General features: G+C 35.4%; 2 protein-coding genes across 2 annotated transcripts; one reads left to right on the forward strand and one right to left on the reverse strand.

Moving 5' to 3' along the window:
- The first annotated feature begins 11,131 nt into the window (after positions 1-11,131).
- LOC104899399 (plasmodesmata-located protein 3) lies at positions 11,132-15,748 on the forward strand. The gene is made up of 2 exons (XM_010686575.4): positions 11,132-12,413; positions 15,404-15,748. The coding sequence occupies exons 1-2, from the start codon at positions 11,660-11,662 to the stop codon at positions 15,541-15,543; spliced, it is 894 nt and encodes a 297-aa protein (XP_010684877.1). The 5' UTR covers positions 11,132-11,659; the 3' UTR covers positions 15,544-15,748.
- Positions 15,749-16,908: 1,160 nt separating this feature from the next.
- LOC104899398 (pre-mRNA-processing factor 39-1) lies at positions 16,909-27,617 on the reverse strand. Its single transcript, XM_010686574.3, has 14 exons — positions 27,348-27,617; positions 25,993-26,441; positions 25,305-25,408; positions 24,411-24,640; positions 23,667-23,834; positions 22,508-22,883; positions 21,852-21,995; positions 21,077-21,229; positions 20,881-20,997; positions 19,702-19,782; positions 19,360-19,509; positions 17,858-18,151; positions 17,664-17,771; positions 16,909-17,392 (listed from the first exon to the last, which is right to left on the reverse strand). The coding sequence occupies exons 2-14, from the start codon at positions 26,405-26,407 to the stop codon at positions 17,285-17,287; spliced, it is 2,448 nt and encodes an 815-aa protein (XP_010684876.1). The 5' UTR covers positions 26,408-26,441; positions 27,348-27,617; the 3' UTR covers positions 16,909-17,284.
- Between the last annotated feature and the right edge of the window lie 200 nt (positions 27,618-27,817).

Consider the following 27,817-nt stretch of genomic DNA (forward strand, 5'->3'; position numbering starts at 1 on the left):
TTTCATATTTCTTAGGTCCTTAATGTGATTTTGTGACATATTGTGTGTTTTTAGCTTAGTTTTAATAAATAATTAGTGAATTACATCTTGATTCACTTCCTTGGCTATCTTAGTTAGGGATTATTAGTTAGTTTTCATTAGTTTTATAAGCATTTTAATTCATTTTTAGGTTGTTTGCGTCCATTTGCAACATTTGTGTGAATGCATTGGATGTTTTTTTTTTCTTTTTTTTGTTTTTTTTTTAACAAACGAGAAGGTTAATTCATTGATTGGAAGTCATACAACATCTACAATAGAAATCAGTAACATCCAAATACATATCAAAATAAATCGAATTAAATTCTACTTTGACAAAACATAGATCGTTATAATAGATATCTGCTAGTACAATCGCTCCTCTTTCAATTCGCTGCTTCTTCATACAACTTTCCGCGAGGGGTTCTATCAATCTGCAATGGTTTTGAAGTAGATCGTGATTCGATTTTCTTGAATGCAATTGAAGTACCAAAATTTGTTGTGATCCCGTGCAAAACTCCATCAACAAATTAATTTCCATACAAAAACAAACGGCCCAAGAAGATTTTCATTTATAATCATTTTGCTATTATTTTAGTCATTTTGTTACATAAATAATACTAATTGTGGTTTTTGTTTGTGTTTAGGTGAGCATTGGATTTATTTGCATCAAAAGGAAACACAAATTTTGGTCAAGTGGGCTTGAACCCATGACTTCATGCCACAAGAAATAATAAAGAAAACAAAATCAAAATCAAAATCAAAGGTTGAAGTGTGGCTACTGGGTTTCGAACCCTTGACCTTCCCACACTTTATATTCAATAGAATAAAGAAAAAAGAAAAAAATGACATTGTTGTTGCTGGGTCTCGAACCCATGACCAGCCGACCACTCCATTTCATCTTCTTCACTCGACTACAGCAGCAGTTCACAGCCACCACTCACCGATAATCAAGTTCCCATGTCCACACCACCACGGCAGCCCAGCCACACCACCTCCACCAAACAGCCCCAAATTAAGCCACCAAACACAGCCTTAAACTGCCATCCAATTGGGCACGAAACCGCCCCCAACTTGCAACCCAAAGCCGCCTAACCCAAGCCCAGCCACCATGCACCACTTTCCAGCCAACCACCGCCTTCATTCAGCCCCCAAACACCGTCCTAATTAGCTCCAACATCAGGTCCAAACTCACCCCAAAACTCACCGCAATTTCATCCCTTAATCCACCATACAACCACCGTACAATTTAACACATAACCACCACCTAGCCGCGCCACATTCCAGCCACTACAGCCGCCATTCCCAGCCATGGAAACCGCCTAGATTCGCCAATTTCAGTCCAATTTAAGCAGCGAATGCAAAGCGGACGCTTCCGAATCAAAGCGGACGCTCTGCGAAATTTGATGAAAATCGCTTGGAGGCAGGAAATTTAGAGTGTGCGCTCTCCGGATTGGAGCGTGCGCTCTGCGAAGTATGGATATTGCAATTCCGGCGAAGCGTACGCTTCGACCCTTGAAGTGCACACTCCAACCCACTTCACATTTTTGCTCTGTTTGAAGATTGAAAAGGCTGAAATCTGAGTTAATGATGCGATGATGCTTCGATATGATGTCTGGAGCTTGAAGATGATCGAGTGATGTTGCTGATCTTGCTTGATGACTAAAGATTATTAATTGAAGGCCTGATGTTCGAATGTTGATATTTGATTGTTGATGGCCAAGAATCCAATATGTGTGGAGAGTAGAGATGGCAATGGGTAGCTACCCATACCCTAACTTTTATATGCAGACCCATACCCGTAGGGTACGAAAATATGTATACCCTTACCCGTAACCATAGGGTTCGATAGGGTATGGTAAGGATCTAAGCTCATTAATGAGTATAGTGTAATTTTTTTCCGAAATATAATAAACCTTCAATATACATCACAAAATATCATTTCTATATTGATTTTTTGCAAAACTACGATCGGAAAGTGAGAGTTAGATTGAGAATTGAGAAAGTAAAGCGGCAAATTTTGTTTCTACGGAAGTATATAGAAGATTAGGAGTTTAGAGTTTTTCATATATTAGTTTATATTAGAACTAAAAATGATATATTTTTAAATTAAATGGGTAAATGTTACAATTGAAGGTGTATATTTTCGAAATAAAGTTGTTAATATTTACGACAAAATCATTAATGAAAAACAAATTCCCCTTTGAACATCATATGTACACCTTTTAATTTGCTTTTCATAGTTTTCACGATTTTCACATGATCTTCTTCCTATATATTCAAAATTTTAAAAAAATACATATATAGTTTTTTAACTGAGTATGTGGGTAAGGTTTTGGTAGGGTCTGGGTATGAGAGGAGTGGACCCTTACCCTAACCCTACCCGATAGCTATTTGACCCATATCCTACCCATAGGGTAAAAAAAATCAAGACTCATACCCTTAAATTAGGGTAAGGTAGGGTAGGGTAGGGTTTGGACAGGGTCCAGGGTAAACAGCCATCTCTAATAGAGAGCAAGCTGAATGTCGTGGCTTTATTTTCCGTAATTTCTTTTTCCTTTTCTTTTTCTTTTACTTCTTATTTCTCTTTTTCATTTTATTTTTGTTTTTATTCTTTTATTTCCCTTATTCCCTTTTATCTTTCCCTTTCTTTCTATTCTCCTTATTACTTACTAATTGTAAGGGTATAAATACCCATAAAAATCAAAAAATTAGGAGAGCAACTTAGAATTCATTTCTCACTTTTATTTTCTTAGTTTAGAGAGAGAAAATTAGATTAGGAGTAGATTAGAAAATAGCTTAGGGTTTTCTTCTTCATTTTTAGGAGAGAGAAAGTGTTAAATCCTCCATTGTTGGAGTTTGGAGAGTTGGAAAAATTCATGTGACAAGGATATTTCAAGCAATTCAAGCATCAATTAATAAGAACTTCTCACTCTTGTCTCATCTTTTAAAGCTTTCCCTTTGATTTCATGCTTTAGTTCAATTTTTCTTTGTTCCTTCAATTACATGTCTTTTAATTCATGTTTTGCTTTTAGTTTCCTCAATTCATGTTAGATTTAGTTTCAATTTCATGCTCTAGCTTTCAATTTCCATTAATTGCTAGTTTAATCGTTCTTTTGCTTGTTCATCTCAATTTCTAAGTAAATCCTAGGATATTCTCTTTTGAATATGAATTTTAGCCATGAGTGAGTAGCTTCCTTTGCTAGAGGAAGTAAAAGAAGTCAAAGTATTGCAATGATTGCATGATGAGTACTTGATTTGAGTTAATTGATTGATTGTGACATTTGATTTCCAATATTCATAAGGATAGGAGTAATTAACCTAAAACTAGGTCTAAATTGGATTATGACTACTAGGTTTAGCAAGGGATTGTGAATCTAGAAGTCCGCACTTGATTGATTTGAATTGAAACCTCTAAATCTATGACACTCATAGCGGGAGCTAGTTTGAAGTAGGTTGAGAGAATTCAATGAACTCGGGAGAGAAATTTGAAATAGAGGATGATCGAGGTTAAATGTGTCTAATTAATCTTGAAACTCTTAGAATCTGCTCTAAGATATTAATTTTTTTTTAATAAATTATTAGTTATTCATTACGGAGTATTAGTTATGAATTATGAATTATATATTATTGAATACTCCCTCTATTTTTTTTATCATTCTCACTTTCTTGTGCGCGTCTTCCAATGCACGTTTTAAAACTTAAATATCTTTCATTATATATTAGTAAAAATTATAACGATTGAATATTAATAAAGTACTAATTGAGACGAATCAAACAAGACCCCACATGACTATGTTTTTTCTTATAAATTGTGAACATTTGAGAAGATTCTCTCTATGCATGAATAGTGTCAAGATTCCAAGTGAGAAAGATAAAAAAACAGAGGGAGTATTACATAATAATTATTAAATATTATTTGTTATTTGTTGAATTCTAAAATTCTAAAAGTATTAATTATTAGTTTTTAATTATGGAGTAGTTATGAATTGTAAATTATTAAATACTTATTACCGAATATTAGATATTAATTATTGAATTATAAATTTTTTAAGTATTAGTTATTTTGCAGTAGTTATTAATTAATAGCATATTAATTATTAATCATTAATTATTCATTTATAATAATTACTATGATCATTATTCCATAATTACTATTATAATTAACCTAGATGTGTCATTAATCAATAATCAAAAATTATTAATCCAAAGTTAAAAATTTCATTAAGTTCAATTCAGGTTTTCTAACAAACATAAAGAGACTTAAGTAGAAATTGTTTTGGTTCAAACCGCGATTTTCGTAAATTTTGAAATCAGTGGTATTGGAAAATTTTTGAAACTCGCGCTCACACGCTTCCTTTCTTGGTTAATGCACCGAGATTTCTCACATGATACACCTCATTACCTCACATTTTCACTCGCTTTCTCTCCCTTCACATACATATCAAAATACTCACCCTCACACCGACACTCTTCTCTCTTTCAATCTCTTTCGCTCACCTCACCTTAACTCCTCCCTTCGTCGCCCTTGATCTCTCTCACTTCACAGTCTCCTTCATTGCGATTTCGGTAAGTTCTTTTTCTCCAATTCGGTGCATCTCAACTTTTTTTATCTTCGAATTTTCTGGATTAAGTTCGAAATTTGGGATCTCAAATTATGTGGGTTTGGGGCTTTGAATTTTGAGGGGTTTGGGGTAAAATTCTGCTTCGATTTAGTTCGAATTTTGGCTTTGACTACTTCGAATTTTCTGGATTATATTCAATTTACATTATGTTATATAGGATGTGGATTCATATTTGTGTTTTATTTGGATAATCTGATCTGTTTACGATTCGCTATTGACAGTGGCGATCATCTGCAACTAACAATTGGGTTGGTGTAATTTGCAATTGATATTTTTTCTTTTCGTTCAATTGTAGTGCTTTTGGTAATCTCAATCCACTCTTTTTAATTTGTTCCAGTTTTGCTTTAATTTATAATCTTTCAATCTAAATTAGTGTTCTTATTTATGCAATAAAGTTAATCGGTTTAGTCTGGGTAGTACAAAAATCAACTTTCGTTCTTATTCCACAAATTTGTTGCTTTGGTATAAAATTGTCTAAATTAACTATTGATGAATCTTAATTTGGATTTTGCCATACGCATGACTCAATTACTATGTTTTGATTTCATTTCATTTCTACCTAATTCTGCATGCTGCGCCATCTGATTAATACTCCATTCAACTTGAGTTTTGGTCTTTTATTTTGCATCTTACTTTTATTTATGGGCTTTTGGTTAGTTGTTTCATTTTGTTGCTAATTTATGTTGACTATTGTTTTCAAATACTAGATTATATTAGTTCTGCAGTAGTTAGGTAAGGTGACTTGTTTTTATTTTGATAATCCAAATGGCATTATAGTTAGATTTAGTACCTTTATTTAGTTTATCTTAATTATTACATGTTAGTATGTTCTAGGCACTATATAACGAAGTTAGTTAAGATTCGGCCAAAGTTGGTTTGCTTTATTTAATTACTTATACTATATAATCAAGTGGGTAATTAAACCTAGTATTCACATCCTTGTGGGTTCGACCCGTATTTGCTCGTATACTAGCGGTATTAGTTTTTAATCAAACATTAGGATATCAAAAATTGTACAAGGGTTGTCCACATGCACAGAGTATATCAAATAAAATCAACAAAATCAATTAGGATAAAACTAAAACCAACTATGATCAAAATAAAATCAATTACAATTTTGCACTTATCTCTTTAGGGTTTGTTTGTGTATGTTCGGATTATGTTCTGGGTTTGTTTGTGTATGTTTGGGTTTACAGAGCAACACTTTCGAGGTTTATGTTTATGGTTGAATTTGAGTTTTTATGTACTGAAAAAATGCTGGGTAACTTTCTAGGTTTATGTTTATGGTTGAATTTGAGTTTGTATGTACGAAAAAAAATGATAAGTAATTTTTGCAAATTTTTCGATGTGAGTTGTTTAATTTTGTCATGAATGAAGATGTAACGAAAAAATTATTTATTGTCTTGGCTTCTGATCTTGTTAACTGACGTTTGAGATTTGTGGAATATTTTGGTTTTTACTACTAATTTTTGCTCGACATGCTAATTGTTTATTGATTGTTCTGTAGCTGCCTTTGCTCAGTGCTTCTATTGTTGCTATATTACTTGTTGCTCATTGCTTTTGTTTTGTTTTGTTTTTTTTTCAGCAGGTTTCATTGCCCTTGATCACTTGCAAGTTTGTTGCGAAAGCAGACTTAATCTTTTTTAATTGATATTTTTTATCTTGAATGATTCTTGTATTATCACTTGGTCTTGATCGATTAGTATTTTAAATCTGTTTTTGATAGGGAGTTGTATCATACTTTGATGTAAATGTATAATGTAATGAGAAAATGAAATACAACTTGTAATATTGTATTTGTAATACAAGTAATTCGTATGCTAAAATAATTTTTGAGCTTTGTTGATTTTTTTCTTATATATATAAAGGAGGGAAGATTTTCGGCACATACTGTTGTCAAAAAATTCCCTCCCTTAACAATCATCGACATGAATAAGCGTTGTTATTTTAATTAAGACAAAAAAGGCGTCGCAAATGTTGAAGCTTACAAGTGTCCATAGTAGCTTCAAATTAAGACATCTTCAATTGGAATGATGCTAAAAAGCATCGACATTTTTGACGCTTATGAGTGTTGTTAATTATCAGCGAATAAATTTTTGACGCTCGTTTAGGGCATCGAAAAATTTCTTTGACGCTTAAAAGTGGCGAAAAATCCCAAAAAAAGTGGCGAAAAAAATGTGGAAATTCTAGCATTGGTTGCATCTAAAAGCATCATTTTGCGAGACATGGTTGCATTAGAAGCAACTTATAATTAGGGATAGACTTATGGTTGCCTCTAAATATAAGTGGTCTTATCAACAATATAACTTGTGTGCCCCAAAATGGTGGCATTAGGGGCAACCTATAATTAGCGATTGACTTATGGTTGCCTCTAAATGTGAGTAGCTTTAGTAGCACTACAACTTGTATGTCTCAAACAGGTGGCATTAGGGGCAACCAGTGATCAGCGACAGGCTTATGGTTGCCTCTAAATGTAAGTGTCTTTAGCAACACTATAACGTGTCTGCCTCTAAAAGGAGGCATTAGGGGCAACCAATAATTAGCGACGGACTAATTAGAGGCAGCGAGAAAATTGCTTCTAAAGACCTTTAGAGGCTACAAACATACATTTAGATGCAATTTTGGATTGCCTCTATATGTAGCTTTTTTTGTAGTGGAACTTTGCGCTTTGTGAGCACTTGAGATTTGCTGTCATTTCCTATATAAACTTGGTGAACCCCATCCACCTCTTCAAATTCCACAAATAGGTCCTTGTTTGCATAGAAGTGACGATAAGCTGTCGTGTCTGCTATCCACTCAAAATTGTTCTCCACCAGATTAACCTCAGATACCATTACTAGAACAAGCTCATTTGTCTCTGCGAGGTTTGCTTGACCTTTGTATTGATCCTTCGAGCCTTGACCCGAACCAGTGTCTTTATTTTTGGTTGAACAGACAGACGCATAGTGACCCGGCTTGTCACTGTTGTAACAGCAATCCGGCTTCTTCTCAATCCTCCCATTGCGCTTGAACTTTCCCTTATCAAGGGGCTTTTGACCCTTCGTCATGAACTTTTTGGAATCTCCTCTTGGCTTCCCAAAACCCGAGCCAGATCCAATTCCAACTTTAACTAGATTAGCCTTAACTGCCAAATTGTTTGCAGTTGGGGCAACTGAGTCTTTCAATCTATTAGCCTCTTCAATTTTCATGTGCCTAATTAACTCCTCCAGAGTCATATCCTTTTTTCTATGTTTCAGATGATTACGATAATTGTTCCATGATTCAGGCAACTTTTCAATCAAAACATTAGCTTGAAGAATTTCACACATCTTCATCGTCCTTTCAGCAACTAGATTCTCATATTCATGAACTTGATCCATAATTGGCTTATTATATACCAATTTAAAGTTCAACCAATTTTCAGTAACATATTTCGTTTTCCCTGCATCATCACCATTCACCACCATACTTTTTCTCCAACGAGATCCATATTAATTTTACAGTTTTGTAGGATACAAACAAATCAAATATGGGGTTTGTCATTAGGTTCAACATGTTTTCCTTAACAATCTTATCATCCCTGATAAATTTTTCCATACTTATCCCTCCATCAGAGTTAGGGGTTTTATCAGATTTCTCTTTTGAAGAAGTATCAGTGATAACTTCAATTTTAGATGTAGAATCTATACCATCCTTTCCAACAGGTTGGTCATCAAAAAACACATAGTCAAGATCTACTTGATCACATGCTATCATAAATGTTAGGACCACCTTTTATAGTTACGTCCATCTAAAGATTCCAACTTTGACATATTAGGGAAATATGTATTCTGAGAACTAAACATGATTTCAAAAAAAAAAAATCGTTTCTAAATTGTAAGTAGTAAATTTGCAGAAATCAAATAATTTAAACCTAAATTACAAGAATGCGGTGCACCGTTGTATGATGGCTATTGCCTTAGAAACGAATTTCGACACCACTGGTGCGGATTCACGATGACGTTCGTCCCCGAAGGTTCACACAACTATCTCTGACTCCGTGCACCTGGATCAAAGATTGGTATTTCTCAAGAACTGCTCAAATCTTAGAGAGAATAGGGTAGGCTTGTGTTTAGGATTTTATAAGAATAGAATAATAATTTTTGGTTTTGGGGTGATGTATTTATATAAAAGAGTAAAAAGAAGTCGCACAAACCTGCGGAGGTCGAATTACGCGCAAAAAAGATGCTCGGCCAATCAGGTTGGGCGGAGACCGCCCGATCGGGCCCGAAAGAAAACAACGAAAAGGCTGAAAAAGGTAATCGCTGATCAGGCGGAGGCCGCCCGATCGGGCCCGTGAGCAAAATATAAAGCAAATGAGAACATCATCTCGCTCGATCGGGCGGACCCTCGCCCGGTCAGGCGCGAAGAGGCAACGAGACTTTCTCGTTTATTTGGATGTTATCCAGCACATATTGCTTGTATGCGAAACACATGGTTTAAGAGAACATTGGGGGGGGGGGGGTTGTACCATACTTTAGACCATCCTCATACTATCCATGAGCCCATGATCAAATCGAGGGTTTATAAGACTAAGAGAAAGCAAAACCATGAGTATTTAGTATTTACCATCCTCATGACACTCTGTTTCCTTTATGAGGAGTTCCTCATGTGGATGGAAAAAAATTTTGAGGATCTTCAAAGGATAAGGATAGAGGAGAATCCTCTATATTTGGAGGATTGCAATTCTCGGCCAATGTGTTGTGACTTTTATTTTAAAATTTTAATTCTACAAATGATGGGCCCAAGTCAGAAAAAAAAACTAATTTCCTTTGTTTATGGTTGGAGAAAGAGTCTGATAAGGATCCTTATGGTTGGGAAAAAAATTAAAATAATCGTTAATTAAGGAAAGAGAATGTAAGACGGAAAGAGAACGAAAAAGTAAGATGTAAGGAGGGAAAGAGAGAAACACCATGAGAATCGAGAGCAAGTCATGGATGTTCATGGGCTAAGTATTCACATACCCCATTTATGGCTAGGATAATGGAAATGTCACAAAAATCAACATTCTCGATCTCTATCGCCTCTCACTTTATAGAACAAAGAAGTGTGTTATTTCAAATACTAAATTAAGCATTGAGGCATTGTCTCTAGGTGAGTCTAACTTGGTTTAGTCAATGTTTGGTTAGACAGAAAACATTTCTAATTGTAAGTGGATTTCCATGAAAATCATTTTGAAGGGAAAAACTCAATTCTAGTTTTGTTTGGTTACATGGAATGTAACTTTCCTTTGAACCCATTTTTCTTTATTCATGTTGTGTAAAATTGATAAAGGAGGAAAAGTGTAACTTCCCTTGACTCACTAGGGAAAATACTTTTCCACCTTTGGAAAATAAAAAGTTCCATTCATATTTCTCCTTGATCTAGTCAAAATCAAATAGGAGAAAATGAGAAAAATAATTTTCCTGAAAAACACTTTTATGCTAGCCAAACGCACCCTAATTCATTATTCTAACTCGATTATGTTCAAAGCGTGGATTATGCACTAGGATGCACAATGCTCATTGTGCACCTAAAAAGAACATATCATTTATATATAAGAACACGAACTTTTTTCAACAACTTTTCTACTTAAAAAATAACACACGACTTAAAATTAAAGAACATGTAAATCTATATTTATAAAAGAACATAAGTTATAATAAAAGAAATATATAGTAAATGAACATCTACGCTTAGGTAAAAGAACATGTACCTTTTAGATTTAGAGTTTGTTTTGTAAGAGACTGTCTACTTTCAAATTAAAATTAGGCAATGGTAAACCAAATATTGAAAAGAAAATTAGCCAAATAGTGACTAAGTTAATTTCTTTCGGTAACTAGTTTAATCCATTTAGTGACTAGGTCTATTTTTATTTTAAAATTAGACGGTCTCTTTTAATAATTTATGTTAAATTTAAATTTGAAAAAAGAATCTTTCGTTGCAAAATTTAAGGAAACAAATAACAACAATTTTTAAAAATTATAGACTCTAAGGGCCTGTTCTCCCCAGCTTATTTTCAGTTCAGTTCAGTTCCAATCAGTTCAGTTTAGTTCAATTCAGTTCAACTCCATTCTTTTATAACCATTTTGTTAAATTTCATTATTATATTGGTATAATTTATTATACTAATTACTCTTATTATTATTATTATTATTATTATTATTATTATTATTATTATTATTATTATTATTTATTTTTATATTATTACTATTAAGTATTATTATTATTATTATTATTATTATTATTATTATTATTATTATTATTATTATTATTATTATTATTATTATTCGTTATTATTACTTATCATTATAATTATTATTTAATATTCATATTATTATTTTTTAAATATTATTTATATATTTATTACATTCAATTTAATTGAATTCAATTTAATTTAATTGAATTTAATTTAATTCAATTCAATTCAGTTCAGTTCAGTTCAATTTAGTTCAATTCAGCTCCAATCAGTTCAATTCAGTTCAGCTGTTTTCTACTGAAGAGAATTGGCCCTAAAAATGATAAACTATGTAGTTTAGAATAAGGTGCATCATACTCTACATGCACTTAAGTGCATGTACTTATTTGCGGATTATGTTCACTCCCATCAAAATGATATGATCTTTTTTGAAACTAAGCTAATAGTAGTAGTAGTAAAACATTACCATATTCTAGTGTTTACATGATTGCAAACTGTACTTAAACGCGCAAAGCAGTGATTATAGACAAATCAAAGTAAAAAAAAAACCTGAACAAGATTTCACACCATAAATTCTGCAAAAGCAAGTACATAAACACCCAAAAAGAAGATAGAGCACATACCACTTTCTCCTCCCCAAGTCCCCACCCAAAAAAAAAAAAAAAAAAAAAAAAAACAAACCCAAAAAAGAACACTCCATAGGCCCAGAAGCAGCCTCTTTTACTTTTTCCAACCCAAAAACCCACTTTAAACCCAAAAAACCCTCCATAAATTCGGAACATACCCAATTATTATTTGAAATTTCCCAAACAAAATCACAAAAATGGGTACCCAATTTTCAATTTCCCAACCCCAAATTCTCCCTCTGCTCTCATTCTCTCTCCTCCTCTGCCTCTCCTCTGCTTCAACAGATTACACAAATTTGATTTACAGAGGATGTGCAAACCAAAATTTTCCAGACCCATCTGATTCATACACCCAAACTCTAAAAACCCTCTTCAATTCTCTCATTTCTCAATCATCTAAAACCAATTTCAGCAAAGAAACCGCAGGAGAAGGCAGTCAAGCCGGCATCTTTGGGCTGTATCAGTGCAGGGGAGACCTGAATTCAGTTGATTGTAACAACTGTGTAAGTCAATTTCCAAAAATAGCAAGTAAATACTGTGGTAGTAGCTCAATTGCAGTGAGAATTCAGCTAAGTGGGTGTTACATGAGGTATGAAATAGTGGGTTTTAAGCAAATTTCAAGCACTGAATTACTGTACAAAAACTGTAAAAAAGGGGAGGTAAAAGATGGAAGCTTTGAGGTGAAAAGAGAAAATGCGTTTCAACAAGTGGAGAGTGGAGTAACAAGTGAGGGTGGGTTTTATGCAGCGAGTTATGACTCAGTGTATGTTTTGGGTCAGTGTGAAGGTGATTTGGTGGGGAGTGAATGTGGAGAGTGTGTGAAAACTGGGTTAGAAAGAGTGAAAGCTGAGTGTGGCGATGCAGTTTCAGGGCAAGTGTATTTGAATCAATGTTATATCAGCTATACCTACTATCCTAACGGGGTGGATGAGGAGAAAGCTTCTTCACCAGGCAAGTACTACCTTTCTTTATTATTGTATTAATGCATCCAATAACTATGTAGTGGGTGGAGAAAGGGGGGGGGGGGGGGTTTGGTTTTGTTTGTTTGATTTGAAATGTAAATGATGTGGGTCGAGCTTGAATTTGAAATGGCTTCATTAGACTCGATTTGTTGACATTTTGAGTTAAGCTCACTCGAGTTGTGTTAAGAGCAACCCTAGGAACTAGGGTAGATAGTTTGGGATTTAGGCATATTAGTTTCAATAGTACTAGGGTAGATAGTTTTTGGATTTAGCCATTTTAGTTTCAAGTAGTTCAAGCACTATACTTGCCAATATTTTGAGTTTAGCTCGAGATTGATTTAAGCTTGCTTGGATGAGAGTCACTCTCAAAATTTGTCTTTTTAAATGGGTATATCCCTAGGAGCAACGTAAACTTAATTCTAAGGTACTCTAGATAGTGGTAATAAATAGTGGTAATGATAATGTAATTTAGGGTAAATTTGTAAATAAATTCTTATATTAATACTCATGGTAATGAAATTTGAACATGAGTTTTCCTTTATAAGTTTCTGTTACTATCCAATACCACATTCTTAATTAGTATTGGATGATAATTAAATTTTAGGAAGAAATGGATATTTGGGGTTGAGATAGCATTACTATGGGTAATGACATGCGATTTTCTTTATAAATTTATGCTACAATACGTTATCGTTTCCACCATTTATGACCACTAACCAAATGGAGTCCTTATAGTAGGAGGGCTTCACTTGTTAAGCGCAACTCCAATTGTTGTCTAAAAAGACTTGCTAGCAATTATCAGAAATTCTTAGCAACTAACTAAATCAGTAAAGTGTTTATGTGAGTTTGGCTTTGTCAAGCTTATTTTCTATGTACAGCCAATTTTCTCGTAGAGCCCAATTTTCTAAGATAATAAGTGACAGACCACATTGAGACATGTGTGAGGGAAAGGGAAGTGTTGGAGATGGACCTAGCAGAGCAAGAAGTAGCATATTTTGCTTCGAGCTTGAGATCTATTCAAGCTCACTTGAATTAGAGTTTTTCTCAAACCGTTGCGTTTGTTACGAAAATATAGGTTAAGTTTATCCCTTAAAGAGCAAAATGACTTCCTTTAAGTACTTTTTCGATTTTCCTATCATGTTGAGGTGGTAGTCACTAGTTACACCCAAAGTTATTGAGATGTGACATTATTAACAAATTGGAGAATAATCTATTGCTCTAAGGAGTATGTTGTTGAGAAGATATTTACCCGATCTACACCTCTCACCAACAAAAGTTACCAGGATATATCATTTGGAACTTAACGAAATATCTATCTTAAAGAGTTTGTAGTATTGTAGATTCAATAACCTTAAAATTATAAATAGCATTCATACTACTAGGCAAATAGTCGAATAATAAGTATTTTTGTTAGAAATATGTTACTTTTTGGCGCGAGCTTATGTTAGAGATATTTCTAACAAAATTAAACTTGTAATAACAATATAGATGTAGAGATCTACAAACATCCATAAAAAGTAGGAAATAATGCATATACGACGTGACACCAAGTAAATTGGTAGAAATATGGAAGATATGTATCATGTTGTTGGATTAATGTACACGAGTGGCGGAGTAATATAATAGACTTAACATGTGTGTCATTCATCAGGCTCGAGTTTGGAAGGACAGCAAGAAATGAAAGCTGAACTCCAAAAAGGGCATGTCATGATGACATTATACCAATAACTTGGCTTCATAGTAGGATTTGTGAAAATGAGGGGCTATTCTAGATTACTTTAGGATATTTTTTCGGCTAAAATGTACATTATTCCCATTTTCAGAAATTAAAATTCAATGGTTCACTTATTAGGAGATGAGAGAGAGAGTACAAAAGAATTACCAAGAAAAGATAATCTTATTTGTTGGGTAAAGTAAGGTGGATAAAGTAAGATGAAGGTCGGATAATCTATTTTTTAATTGAATAAGAAAAAAAATTCAAAAATAAATTACAAATTTAACCAGGCCTTTCGCTAACTTTTAATATATACTATTATTGTAATTTATATGTTTGATTTTAAATTTATGGATTAATTTTACTTCAGAAAAAAGATACCGTACCTACAATTCGGAACCTTGGCCATATGAATTATGATGACTAGGTTTGCAAAAGATTGTATGTATATTTGAGTTGGGTGGGGGAGCGGGAGGTAAAAGCTTTTAAAGCAAAAAAGTGGAGCACAATTGTAGGTTCCAATATATTACAAGTATGTGTCCATTTTGATGGAGATGGATCATGTGAGGATCCAATTAATTATCCAATTGAATTAGAAAATAAGACAATCTGTCCATTGCAATAATTTAGTTCGAGTTACACTTATATAGGCGTTGAGCATATCTTTAGAATTTGAAATTGTTTTGTAAAAGAATGTTTATTTTTAAATTAACATTAGACAATGGTAAGCTCAATATCAAAAAAGAGAATTAGTCCAATAGTAATTAGGTGAATTTTTTACAGTGACTAGTATGATTCATTTATCGACTAGGTCTACTTTTCTATTAAAATTAGACCATCTCTTTTGATAATTTTTGTTAGAATTTAGATCTCATAATACATGTAGGCTGAAGTAGTGAATAATCATTAGGATTGAAATTGTTTTTTGCATGTAAACTTGTAAGCAATCTGTGACTCAGATGCAGTATTCAACTTCTTTTTTTTTTTTTTAATGTTAGAGAGTAATTAAGTGCAGTAATGTAGACGAGATTCAATTTAGAGCCTTTAATACTATCTACACAAGACTTTATCAACTAACCTGACATCTACCAAATTTTATTTAAGTATGATAATAAATAGTTGCAGCTGCCATAAGTATTTCTCTCACCCGGTAAACTATATTGAGCTAGAATACTTGCTTTTCAATAGTTTAATTGTATAAAAATTGTGAGCTAATATAGTTGATCTTTTACTAAATCATGGAATTAGTGTGAAACTGTTTGCAGGAACAAAGCAGGGCACTGCAAAAACAGTGGCCATAGTGTTGGGCGCTACAGCCGCAGCAGGCTTTGTGGTTGCAATTCTGCTATGTACCAAATCAGTGTTCAAGAAAAAACCTTCGAAACATCACTATGGAGGAGGATAATATAGATTTATTTATTTTTCATTCTACGCGGGATAATCTATCATGTATATAAACAATTAATTCTGTGTAGTTTATAATAGTTATTTAAATTAGTATCGAGTAGATGAGATATAATGAATTGCATTTCTTTTCCAGGATTTTTTATTTTTATGTATATTTTTAGTAGACAAAGATGGTTGAAATTGCCTTTTGAAACGTTTTTTTATGTGTGAGCCTAATTCTAGATTAATTAAAAGAAAAAGAGTCTTGTCCAATGTATTAAAAAGTCGACTAAGACAAAAAAAAATAAGAAAGTGCAAAATTGTGTAGTTTATGATTGTTATTCCGTTAAAATTGTAGAAGCTAAAGAATCTTTGTGCATTAATTAGTTTCCTTTCTTTCATCTACCTCATTTGTTTTCTAATTTACGTACCTACCTTGAAGAAGAGGAAGAAGAAGAAGAGGTGTAGCAAATGCATTATAAAAAAGGGGTGGGCGGGGGGGTGTTCTACGCAAAGTGACATGTCTAGTGGAGATATTAAATACGAAAACTTCTCCCAATCCACGAGGATTACGCTTCTAGGCAATATGCCACCGATGACTACCACTGCAGGAGGAAGTCTGAGTGAAAGAACGAGTGTAAGACTTTCGAGGGAGGCAACTGAAGCTAGTCGGGTTTAGGTCTAATGTTTACAGGTGATTGTAGGTCAGAAGAGGAGGGCGGAAGAAAAAGAAGAGGTGGTGTTTACAGGTGATTGTAGGTTATAAGAGGAGGGCGGAAGTAAAAAAGAATACGGCATATAAAATTAGGTAGCAAATAACCTCACAACTTGCAAATCTAGGTAAGGGAGGACAGAAGTACTGCTTAGGCCCTAGATAACGCAGAATCACAACGTGCTTTGCCATAGGCAAGGACAGTTGAGGCCTGAGAAAGGTAGAACCACAATCTGCCTCACGTAAGCGAGGGCAGACGAACACCTTGCCTAGAACTTGATAGAGGTGGAACCCTTATCCGCCTCAACCTAGTTCCAGGCAAAATTTTCATATCATCCACTCCACTTTACCCAAAAACTTCAAAAATGTATTTTTTTTCCTTCACCTACAATGCTTCGTAGGTTGGTCTCGGTTTCTGATTGCCAGTGGCCAACAGACAGTTGCAGGCAGGGGAGGAAAGTGAAAGAGAAAGTGGGAGGCAGTTGAGGTGTGGGATCATGTAAGAGCAATATGGGAAAACTCTATTTTTAAGAGGCACCCAGCGATGTCAGGCAACATTTAGCTGCTCAGATAATACGCCACCAGGGAATCGCGTAAATAGGAAACAAAAAGAAAGGCTTCCAAAAGGCAGCCCAATTATGAACATTCAAACTTCTCAGTGTTCTCACCATGTAACAATGCAACCAAGCAATATATTGATCGATTTAGCAACTAGTATAGGCATTACAAAAGAAAGTAGAAACAAATACAAGCGGTAGTCACACCTTTATGTTTCTGTCGTGCTCTCCACTAACCTATAATTCCTACCCGAAGAAATCACTAAGAAATATCAGAAAATCAAGGAACTAGCATTTGCCCTTTAGGCCTTTCTACAATCCAGTAAACTTTGGCATCACTAAACAGTAATCCTAATCCTACCTTCCAAAAAGAGCAACATTTTCTCCCAGAAATACAACAGTGTAATGTGCCTCACTGCCAGATATGCTCGAAACAGTGGGAAGATAATGCAGCCGGACATGCAACTCATGAGAAAGTAAACCTGGCCATTTCAATAGTAAGTACCATAGTAAGCTTGAGGAACAGCACCAGGTTGTGCTGGAGCTGTAGCCGCAGCTACTGGTGCCACCGGTGCCACATAAGATTGTTGAGGGTAAGCCTGTTAAGAACAAAGCAACACAGTTGAGATATTTTTTTGCCAGAGATTTCTCATTGAATTTAAATATATTTTGTTGAGATATGTCACATTTCAACAATGGCAACAAAAAATATATAACTCAGACTTCAATCTGTCTCATTTGAAACAAGTCCATATTCTGTTGTGATATGTTACATTTCAACAATTGCAACAAAACTTCACAATCTGTCTCATTTAAAACATATAAGTCCCTTGTCTACACTTATGATGTATCTACTGCAAATGGAGATACCTGTGCCGGATAAGTCGAAGGATAAGCACCATAAGCAGCAGTTTGAGGTACTGGCGCAGGCGCTGGTTGAGGGGTATAGCTGCCTCCATAGTATCCGCTATATGCAGTCTAACACAAAAGGTATAGAACCATATCATTGCAATGCACAAAAGAGAACTTTATTCTGATGTCTTGCTTATGAGCTAAAGACAAACCTGTTGGGCATAGGCCGGGTTATATGCCTGTCCTGTGGTCTGAGTGGCTTGTGGCCAAGGTTGAGTTTGCGACCCATAGCCTGATGCCCATTGATGTTGAGCATTTGGATATGCTGATGGGGGTGTTGAGGGAACACCAGAGTAAGATTTTGCAATCTTTGCCTTGTCTGAAGTTAATAAATCATCAGCATTGCGCTTTCTCGATTCTGATGGTCTTCTATGGCGCAAGAACAACCTAGCATGTCGATCCTTAGCCTTCTTTATGGATTGTACATCACCAAAAAGACCAAGAAACTGCATATTGATTCACAAATCATATCATGAAATATAATAAGATGAACTTCACTTATAGAATTCCACATGAAGAGAATACAGTTCCAGAATACACTTCATCATTAATAGAGAATGCAACTCATTTTCAATAGTTGCAGTGGACAGACCTGTAGCACACTTCATTGGTATAAAATTAAGTGTAGTTTATAGCATGAAGTTCCTATTAATGTGATGAGGGGGCTGGTCAAATGTTACACAATCTCACCCCTATCACATGAGAAGGCCATACTTATTCGATAAGACCATATGATCTTGGTAACTTAACCTCTTATACTTAAATGCATATTGGTATCAAGAGTGAAGACCATAGAAAATGATACTCAATAATAACTTCAGAAATCAATCAAAAGAAGAAAAGGGAAAGTAAAGACACATAACACCAAGTCAGAAGGTGATCAGTTCAACTCAGAAGTCGATCAAAAGCAGAAACAATATTCCAACATGCATCTGATACTAAATCTGTTTAGAGTTTAGACCACTAATGTATCTTGTAATGAGCATAGGAGAAATCTAACAAGAACCATTGTGGGACCTGTGGCTGCACATAACTGTTGATATTTGTCCAGAGTGCAAATAAAAAATTTAATCCCTCTGTTCCCAAAAACCTTGTCCACCTGTAAATTTGTGCTTTCGCATGTAAATGTTGAGATATTACTTTTGGTATTGACATAGAATTAATTTAATGAGTATATGGAAAACATGGAATCTCGTCAACAGCATGATCATATATACAGTTCCACCTCAATTTAACTGATCTCATGAGCCCTCATTAGCTCAACTTCTCAAGCATTTGTACAACTACATTATTTAGAAAGGCACATTCTGTCTGCGAGAAGCACAGTTCTTTTCCTATATCAAAGGGGAGAATAACCTTATTTGCTAGAAGTGATAGTACATGCTTCCCCTACATATACTCTACCAATCGAGAGAGCAATGAGTTTCAGAATTGCGAAGATTCAATTATATGCCGCTCTTTAGATACTTCAAGGCAAGTGCGGGGAAATGTAGAATGGGGAGGGGTGGGGGAATTGGTTTGTGGATAATCAGATACACAGACGTCTATGCAAGCCCAGCTCTGGTCAAGTAGATATCCTAACTAAATATTAAAGCACAAAAACATATCCTCAATTTTCACATCCTTCAATTAACTAAACATAGTTATTAGTTACCTCCAAATATATGCTTGACAATTCTTCTTTTTCAAGTATAATTGCAGCATCAGAATCATCAGCAGTTGGAGCCAGGTACTTATCAACCAAGGAATCGATAGAATCAATTCTCTTTGGGAGCGATTGTATAGATTCCAGATAGATTAATGCCTGCACAACAGAAACAACTCCGTCATCTGAGCAGAAAAAAAAGAACACTCATCTGCCACTGTCAGGTTCCTAAGTTTTGTTTTTCTTTTTTCCAATACCTCATCCCCTCTTTTTTCCAATACCTCATCCCCTCTTTTTCATATATGTTTCCATATAGACGGGTGAGTAGAGGTTAATTTTAACAAAGAGTACCTCCAAAAGTGGCTTTGATAGCTGGACATGATCAAGTGCTCCAACAAGTATATCTCGAGCTTTTTCTGCATTTCCATAAACCTATCCGGAAAAAAAAAGCAGGATAAAGACTTTAATAGCTGATTATAAGCAGGAAACAGCACAGAGGTCATCATGAAGAAGAAAATAACACAGGTCAAGAACTGGATCAATCAAACATTTGATTATCTTAGTCAGAGCAAACACAGACAAGCAGAACCCAACACCTTTTTTGTATTATCCTGTTCTTTGGATACAATTTGTGCTTCTATGCCAAAAATATATCGTATGTTCTCTAAGGCTTCTTAACATAAAATATTTGTATGGGTGCAGACAATCTCTCTTTATTCTTCATCGACCACAATTTTCATTTCAATAAGCATTTTAGTAGGTCAGTTTGGGAGTATATTACATCTCTAATTTGTGAATTTCCAAACTTCTATATTATCGGATCACTGGTAACGACTTTCTCTCTATTTTGCTGGAGTCGCAATACCAAAGGATTTATCTATTAACAGTACTCAAAAACATAAATCAGACCGTTGACAATAGACTCCATAAATCATCATCTGCCAGTCGAATCTTATCCAACTGTAAGTAATTTCACATCTAGGGGTTGATAGAGAACCATAAATGACCAGCAGATAAAATCATTCATAGCAAATGTGAAGTATCAAATATATTAGAGTATCAACTCCAAACTTAAAAGGTTCCAATGGCCGGAGTGAAGAGAATCAACAAGAAGTGCAGCTGGATTCTGGTCAGCAGTTCTCAGTTTGTATGAAGAGGGGGAGGAGAGAGAGGAGACAGGTGAGAGCATCGGTTTTTTCTTTCAGATCTCCTTATCCTAGTGACTGGAATGAAAAAGAGCTGGAATTTAGTCGAAGTATTCAACAGATCTGGAGTCGAGGTGTGCTCTTTACATAATGCAACTTTTTAACTTGGGGTAAATCATAATTCATTCCTTCTCTATCCTTTTGTAAATTCTATAAACAATTGTGCAACAAACTCACATCCTGATTGTTATTATTATGTAATGACTTAATACCTAACATCCAAACATCTCTTATTTCCATATCGCAAATCAAATCGAGTTATGTACTGTGCAACATTGATACAATCTCAAACCAGCAAGTAGCCAGAAAATGACGTGCAACCTACCAAGTAAACAAAACGAGAATATTGCGCGAAGAGCAATGGTAATGTTTGCGAATGTTCTTTTCCTTTCTCAATGGCAATAGCTTGTTCATATAATGAGAAAGCATCCTCCATATTTCCCTGAAATATGGAAGGAAGGAAGTTAATTAAAGAGCACATGGTCCCAGTTGTAATCTAAAAGACAGGAAGAGATTCATACCAGCCTCCGTTCCATGTTAGCATGGTCAATAATAGCCTCCAAAAGCCCAGGAGAGATCTCACTGTGCACAAGTTGATAGGCAGCACGAGCTCCGGGAACATCATCATGTTGTTCTTTGAAGCGGGCAGCAAAAAGGTGAATCTCCGGTTGCCTCTGCATACAAGTACATAAGTTAACAATTCATAAGGCCTCCTAACATCAACACAAATAAACAAAAGTTGATCCAAGAAAGACAATCTATGCTGTCATAAACCATGTAACTGTGTAATCACATCACATATAAACTGACGAGTAGAATGAAACAATTAAAAGAAAAGGTGATGAGCCAAGCAAGCAAATTTGCTTTAAACTAATCAATTAGCCATTTACTCCCAGTATTCCTTTCATTCTGCTACCATCACTAAATTAATAAAGCACAAAGGCTATGATGCAGATCCAGGCTGCATTTGTCCTACTGTTGCAAGTTGCATTACAAACTATGCATTGCTAATACCCTAAGAGACAAAGTGAGCCTCTTTGTCAGCTCACAAGCTCTGCGTAGTGCATAGATAACCTTATACACTCCTATCCTGGATAGACCGACCCATGAACCATGTAACTATAATCCCTAGAAAATATGCAAATTGAGATAGAACTTCTTCAAAGAGAAATACTTTTGTTAAATATCATAATAATCTCGAACTGTAAGGCAAAATATATGATAAACAAAGACACGTGACTGATCAGAAGGCTAAGCATATAATTTACACATATAAGAGCTAGCAGAATTCCCTACCTTCACAAAAACTTGGGCAGCACGAGCAAGTGCATTTTCAGCAAGATCGAGGCTTCCACTTCCTTCCATACATAAAACGTATCTTATCCAAAATTCGGGATAATTAGCACATGCTACTAGGCATCTTTCAAATAGCTTGACGATCTGACTTGCAAAATAGCAACACATCAACCATTGCAACACACATTACAAATATATCCAAAAGACAGGCAATAAAGGAAAAATATAGAAATCAAGAAAGAGATGCGCATAAGGAGTACTCCATTGGTGGAAATAGGGAGGCCCCTCAAATATCAAAGGAGGGACCCTCCATGCCTGACAGATACATGGTTAGGATAAGAAGATACCTGCATTCATAACATTGGAATTTTTAAAAAGACAAGATATTTTATCAGACAACACATCATGAACCCAGAACATCGACTCACAATGAGGGTTTGAAGTACTTAGCCTTATAGAAACCATATCGAATGCCCAGGCTTTAGTCTCAGTACAATATCCCGTTTTAATAGTTGCTTCATCCAACGGTTTAGCCAAAAATGCATACGGTGCAGCAGATATTACTTAACTGTAAGTCAATATATAACAAGGAGGACAACTAAAGATCTAGTAAATTTAGGAATCGAGATATGATCGCAGGAAACAAACTCAGGTACCTTGTTGATGTCCCCTTCTCTTTCGGTGAAATCCAGGTAGTGATGCCAATTTTCTAGTTCTGCATCATTCAAGGGCCTTACATGGAAATACGGCCTTCTAATAGCTGTTTCAAAACCAATGATCTTAGAATCGAACTCCTTAGCTTTCCTATATATCTCTTCTCGAATTGCGATATACTTTTCCAAGTCTTCGGCTTCTGTTAAGCCAGAATTAACAGGTTTAGAAGACTCTTCCATTACATCAGGATTAACCTCCTTTTCAGATCCTTCAACATCCGTATCCGAGTTGGGAACAGCTGCAGTAGTTGTTGCTGCTGCCGCTTCTTCAGGAGTCCTTAGCTCCGCCAGAGGCCGACTGCCAGCTAACTCCTTGAAACTGTGATATAGCAGAGAAGCTTAATTATACAAGCAATTATTACTTCTATGCATTATAATCATCAGCTAGCATAATCACACTAGCCAATCAGATGCATCATGTTCATGACAGTTCCCAAAATGAGTGCGTTGCCATATCAGCCAAACTGCTAGACAAGTGCTGCCATGGTTGGTATAATAATGACAACGAAGAGGACAACCTATACATAAATCCTGCTTAAAATTAATTGATGTATGAAAAGGCAGTTGTCCTTATATGCTAAAAGTAATAAGAAATTTTAAGTCGTCAGGATTGTGAACAGAAGACTTTCCAGCACACTGAGTAGAGTGGAGTTTATTTGATTATGTTCTTTAAGGACGTCAAACCAATTAGATAGAAGATTGGGCCCAGCACGAATGAACGCTGTAACTCTTCATTATTGATATATGAGGACCAGCATGGGGAGAGAGGGTGAATACTTCAAAGAAAGTAAGCAGGCTGAGTTATACATCAATTAACTCATGTGTAATCCCTTGTTCACTTACAAACACATTAAAACTAAGCAGAAAATGAAGCACAGCCAACTAATCACATATTGAATGCCTTCATTTCCCAATCCCCTAGCTTCAATTAATGACAGCCTAATAAATCGTTACAATTCATACCACCTCTGGATCACGATGCTAAAACCTCAAAGGGCTTTGAGCCTAGCCTTTTATGTGTTGTCCAACAAAGGCAGCATCTTGTATAGAAATACCAACTTAAAATTTCAATCCATCAAGAGAAACGGAAGCAGAAACTCACCTCGTAAAATAGCGATCCAACTGTTGATTTGGATTTTCCAATATCCTAGTATATATCATGGCAAGATGTGCCCATTGTTGCTGCGTATATTCATACTCAATATACTTATCCCAGAGGGGGTACGACAAGTAATCTGTTCCAACATATGCCAATGCTCGCTCAAACAGCCTGAAACAAAAAGGAAAGCATGATGGAAAATCACCCTAGAAATACTAACATGACATGTTGTCTACTGGTCTAATCTTTGGGAAAACACCCCCAATGTTTAGGAGGATGAGGAAAGCACTTAAGACCACAGGACACATCCAAAGAGCTCAAATGTGCTGCATTTACCTTCCTGAAACAAAACTACTTCTCTGATATGGAGGCCATCTTATCTTAGCCCTTTAATGCACGAGATCTTCCCAGCAGCATTTTGAAAATTGATTCGCCTCAGATAGTCAAAGTTAACAAGTAAAATAAAACATGAACTAGGTGGATTACAAAGATGACAGGATTTGTATTTTAGAGGCAGAACCAGGGTGTAACAGAACAAATCAAGAAGTAAAAGACACTGCAATGAGTTTGCAAGTCAGAACTAAAAGAGTCAGAGGTGAAACTCCTTTTCCACCATAGATGTGAGAGTTCGCTGTCGCAGCCACACCAAAATTGGGTTAGAAAACAGAAAAGACCATAAACACAATCAGAAATCCATGCACTCAAGAGGTCCTATGCAATAACACCCACTACTAAAAGAAAAATTACCTTCTTACAGTGTCAGGATCTCCGTATGTGGTAATTGTGAATGCACAATAGTGCAACCAAATATCAACAGAATACGTCACTCCTTGAACTGCTCGTTCATACACCTCCACAACTTTGTTAATATCTCCAAACCGTGCTTCATGATCAGCATACTTCTTCCAATAACCATAACACAAGGGGAACTCCGCAAGAAAAGCATCATAAACTTTTCTAATTTTCAAGATATTGTCCTGCAAGTTAAAACGAGAATGCCATGTTAGTAAATTAGTCAAAGAAAATCTAATTATGGAACTACCAGATCCTAAGGCAACAATCACTAACAAGAGTCAAAAGTATGATACCCAATACAGCCTGTACTTGCGGCTACATGAGTGTTCTTTCAGCTCCACTTATAATTTGACAACTAGCCTATCAAGCACACATGTCTAAGCAACTTACTTTGGTCTTTTTGCTCGCACATTGCTATCATGAATTTACATTTTTTGAACGTCACCACACACAAATGCATATGCTGGGAAATTTTGACAGCATTATATACTTCCTCAGCAAGCTTATAATATTGCTTACCAAGTACCTTAATATAGAGGCCTACAACACAAGTATCTGCTGCAATAGATTAGACCCTGCCATAGCTAACAATCATTCCACAAGCTTTCCTTTACTCGCACCCAACCCCCCCCCCCCCACCCACCCACCCCACCCAAAGAATTCATATAATAATTGGCCCACAATCTATCCAACTTGATTTCTTGTGTAACCACTCAATTGTAGCTTCTATTAAAGTCTTTCCAGATGTGCCAAGCCAGTATAAAGCAGCACATCACAAACAATTAAAAAGAAGAAGAAACACAGAAAAATCCATAAGAATCGGGAGAGAAAAAAAGTTTATGCTACCTGAGCGACCCTTTCTGTCTCTTCAATCAGTGACGTCCATGCATTAAAATCTAAAGAATTAGCTTTGACTATATTCCATAGACGTTCTTCTTCAGCAGATAAAGCTAGAACAAGAAGGAAAAAAAAAAAAAGAATATCAGCCAATCACAGAGTACAAAAAAAAAGGAGGAAACTAAATAAGGTACACCAGAAAATTAATAGATAAAAGGGAGGAGAGGGACAGCAGGGGAGCTTGACAGCAGAAAAAAAGACATCCACTACAACTGCAACAAAAACCAATCTTGTCATATGGTGGACTAGATTATTGTGAATGGTTATAACTCCTGCCAAAGCAATCAAGGACATTGATTTAAAGAAGAATATCAAGAAACACCAGAAACAACAACAGGGATAGAGGCAAAGAAAAGTAGCAAGAAAGGATATAAAGAAAATGTCAAATAGTGCACAGCACAAGAGTTAACTCTACCGTTAAAAATGACACGGAAAAACCTTAGATCCCCTTCTAAGAACGGGTAGCCGATATATTTAACAGAAAGGTTAACAATCTAGCTTGGACCAAAATGCATTTAGCTGCTTTGAAAAAAATTTAAGACGTTTTATCTCATAAGTAATAAAGCTGTTTTTGCAGTTTGTCTTTTGACACATTCCTAAATAAGAGAAAGCTTCACATGTTAGTTAAAAGAGAAACCTGCACCATCCTCAAACTGTTGATCAGCTATCGTGGCTTGCACCTCATGAGTGCTAGTTACATCTCCATTTGCAAGATTAGGTATCATCCCGTTTGCACTTCCATCATGAACAGCCACCTGGTTCAATTCCATGGACGTAGCGGTTTCGTTTCCACCTTCTCCTCCAATAATCGGCCTCATTTCCTCAGAAGAAGCTGCAGTAGCTTCTTGAGCAGCGGTAATTGGACCAACATGTGACTTTCCGGCATCTGAAGTAGTGCTTGCATATATTGTATCAGCTGAACCTTCAGCAGGCACAGCACTCACAGCATCATCAGGACCATCTGGCTTAGTATTCACAAAGTCACTGGATTGATGATTATTGGGCATCTCACCCATAATTGATTGAGCAACAACTGTTTCACTATCCGCCATTGTTTGATACTTGAGCGTGTTGCTATTAGCTATGCTGCAAAGAAAAACAAAACTCCATCATTACGAAGAAAAACAGACTTCAAAAGCTCACGAATCACAATGTATGTGTCAAAGTCGTACAAACACATCAAACGTGTAGAAAGCTTAATTATCAACAAAATTAAGATGTTAAATGATAATGTATTGTGCCAAAAAAGTTCGACATCCAATAAAAAAGTCAAGGAGAGCATTAACAAGCACATAAGCATGCATAATCAATCCACAACCTTCACTCGAAACAACCTAAAATCTCAAGCCACAAGCACTCCCCGAGGCAAGCATAAATAACAAGCTTTCAACTCGCTTTATTTGGCGACTCTGCTACAAGCAGAAGCTCCATAAGTAGTAGAAAGAACCTTTCAAATGCAATAATAGAATGCAGAAAGAGGAGTAAACTTAATAACTCCATTCAATAAAGATAAGTATACTCAGTAAAAAAAATCAATTTTACTACATAAAAATTAAATAAATTGCATAAGAAAAATACACTATAGATAAGCAAAATCAGATTTGACTGGTAAAAGTCAATTACAATCAGTAGAAATCAGTTATAATCAGCGAAAATCAGCTTCAATTTTTGAAATTAAGTTTCAATCAGTAAAATTTAGTTTCAGTCAATAAAGCCCAGTTCTAATCCACCTAATTTCAACTTACTCTATCCACTCAACCATCTCCTCAAACACGTCGCCGCCTCGAATCTCTCAGCAAAATTATTGCTCCAAAAACAGTAGCGTATCCAAGAAAAGTTCACTAGGTTTAACTAAACCTCAAAAATTGAATTTAATTTGAGCTTACCAGTGACAGAAATTAACAATAGATGAACTAATAACTTCTGAATTCGTATGTAAGCTACACAATTTCTATCTCAAAAAACTTAAATTAAAATCAATCGTAAGCAAACCTTCAAATTTTCGGAAGATCGAAGTTTCCAGTATCGTCGGAAGAGAGATAAATTAGGCACAATGCTTTAATCAGTTTCTGTCGCTCTTGTTATCTGCTCCTGGAACTCGGAAAAGGTAAATTGATGCTGGAAATCCGAAATTGTGAGTTGTTAGTTGTCGATTTTTGTAGATAGAAAGGTGGGATGGATGAATGTATGTATAGAAAGATGTAAATTATAATCGAGGGTTAGGGACTTAGGGTTAGAGGAGACAAACAATTTATAATCGTGACATGGAATACAACCGTCTGCACTCTAGTACTCTACCATATCAAAGCCAGGTGGCAAATTTGTAATTCTTGCAAAATAAAAAGGAACTAGTATTAACTAAAGTACCACCTTCGTCCCAATTTAGTTATGATTTTCATGTTTTCTAGTGCTTTTTGTGATATATAATATAGAAAAACAAAAGAAAAACATAGACAATAGGG

This window comes from Beta vulgaris, chromosome 7 (assembly GCF_026745355.1).
Source record: "Beta vulgaris subsp. vulgaris cultivar EL10 chromosome 7, EL10.2, whole genome shotgun sequence".
In the NCBI taxonomy this organism is placed as follows: Eukaryota; Viridiplantae; Streptophyta; class Magnoliopsida; order Caryophyllales; family Amaranthaceae; genus Beta; species Beta vulgaris.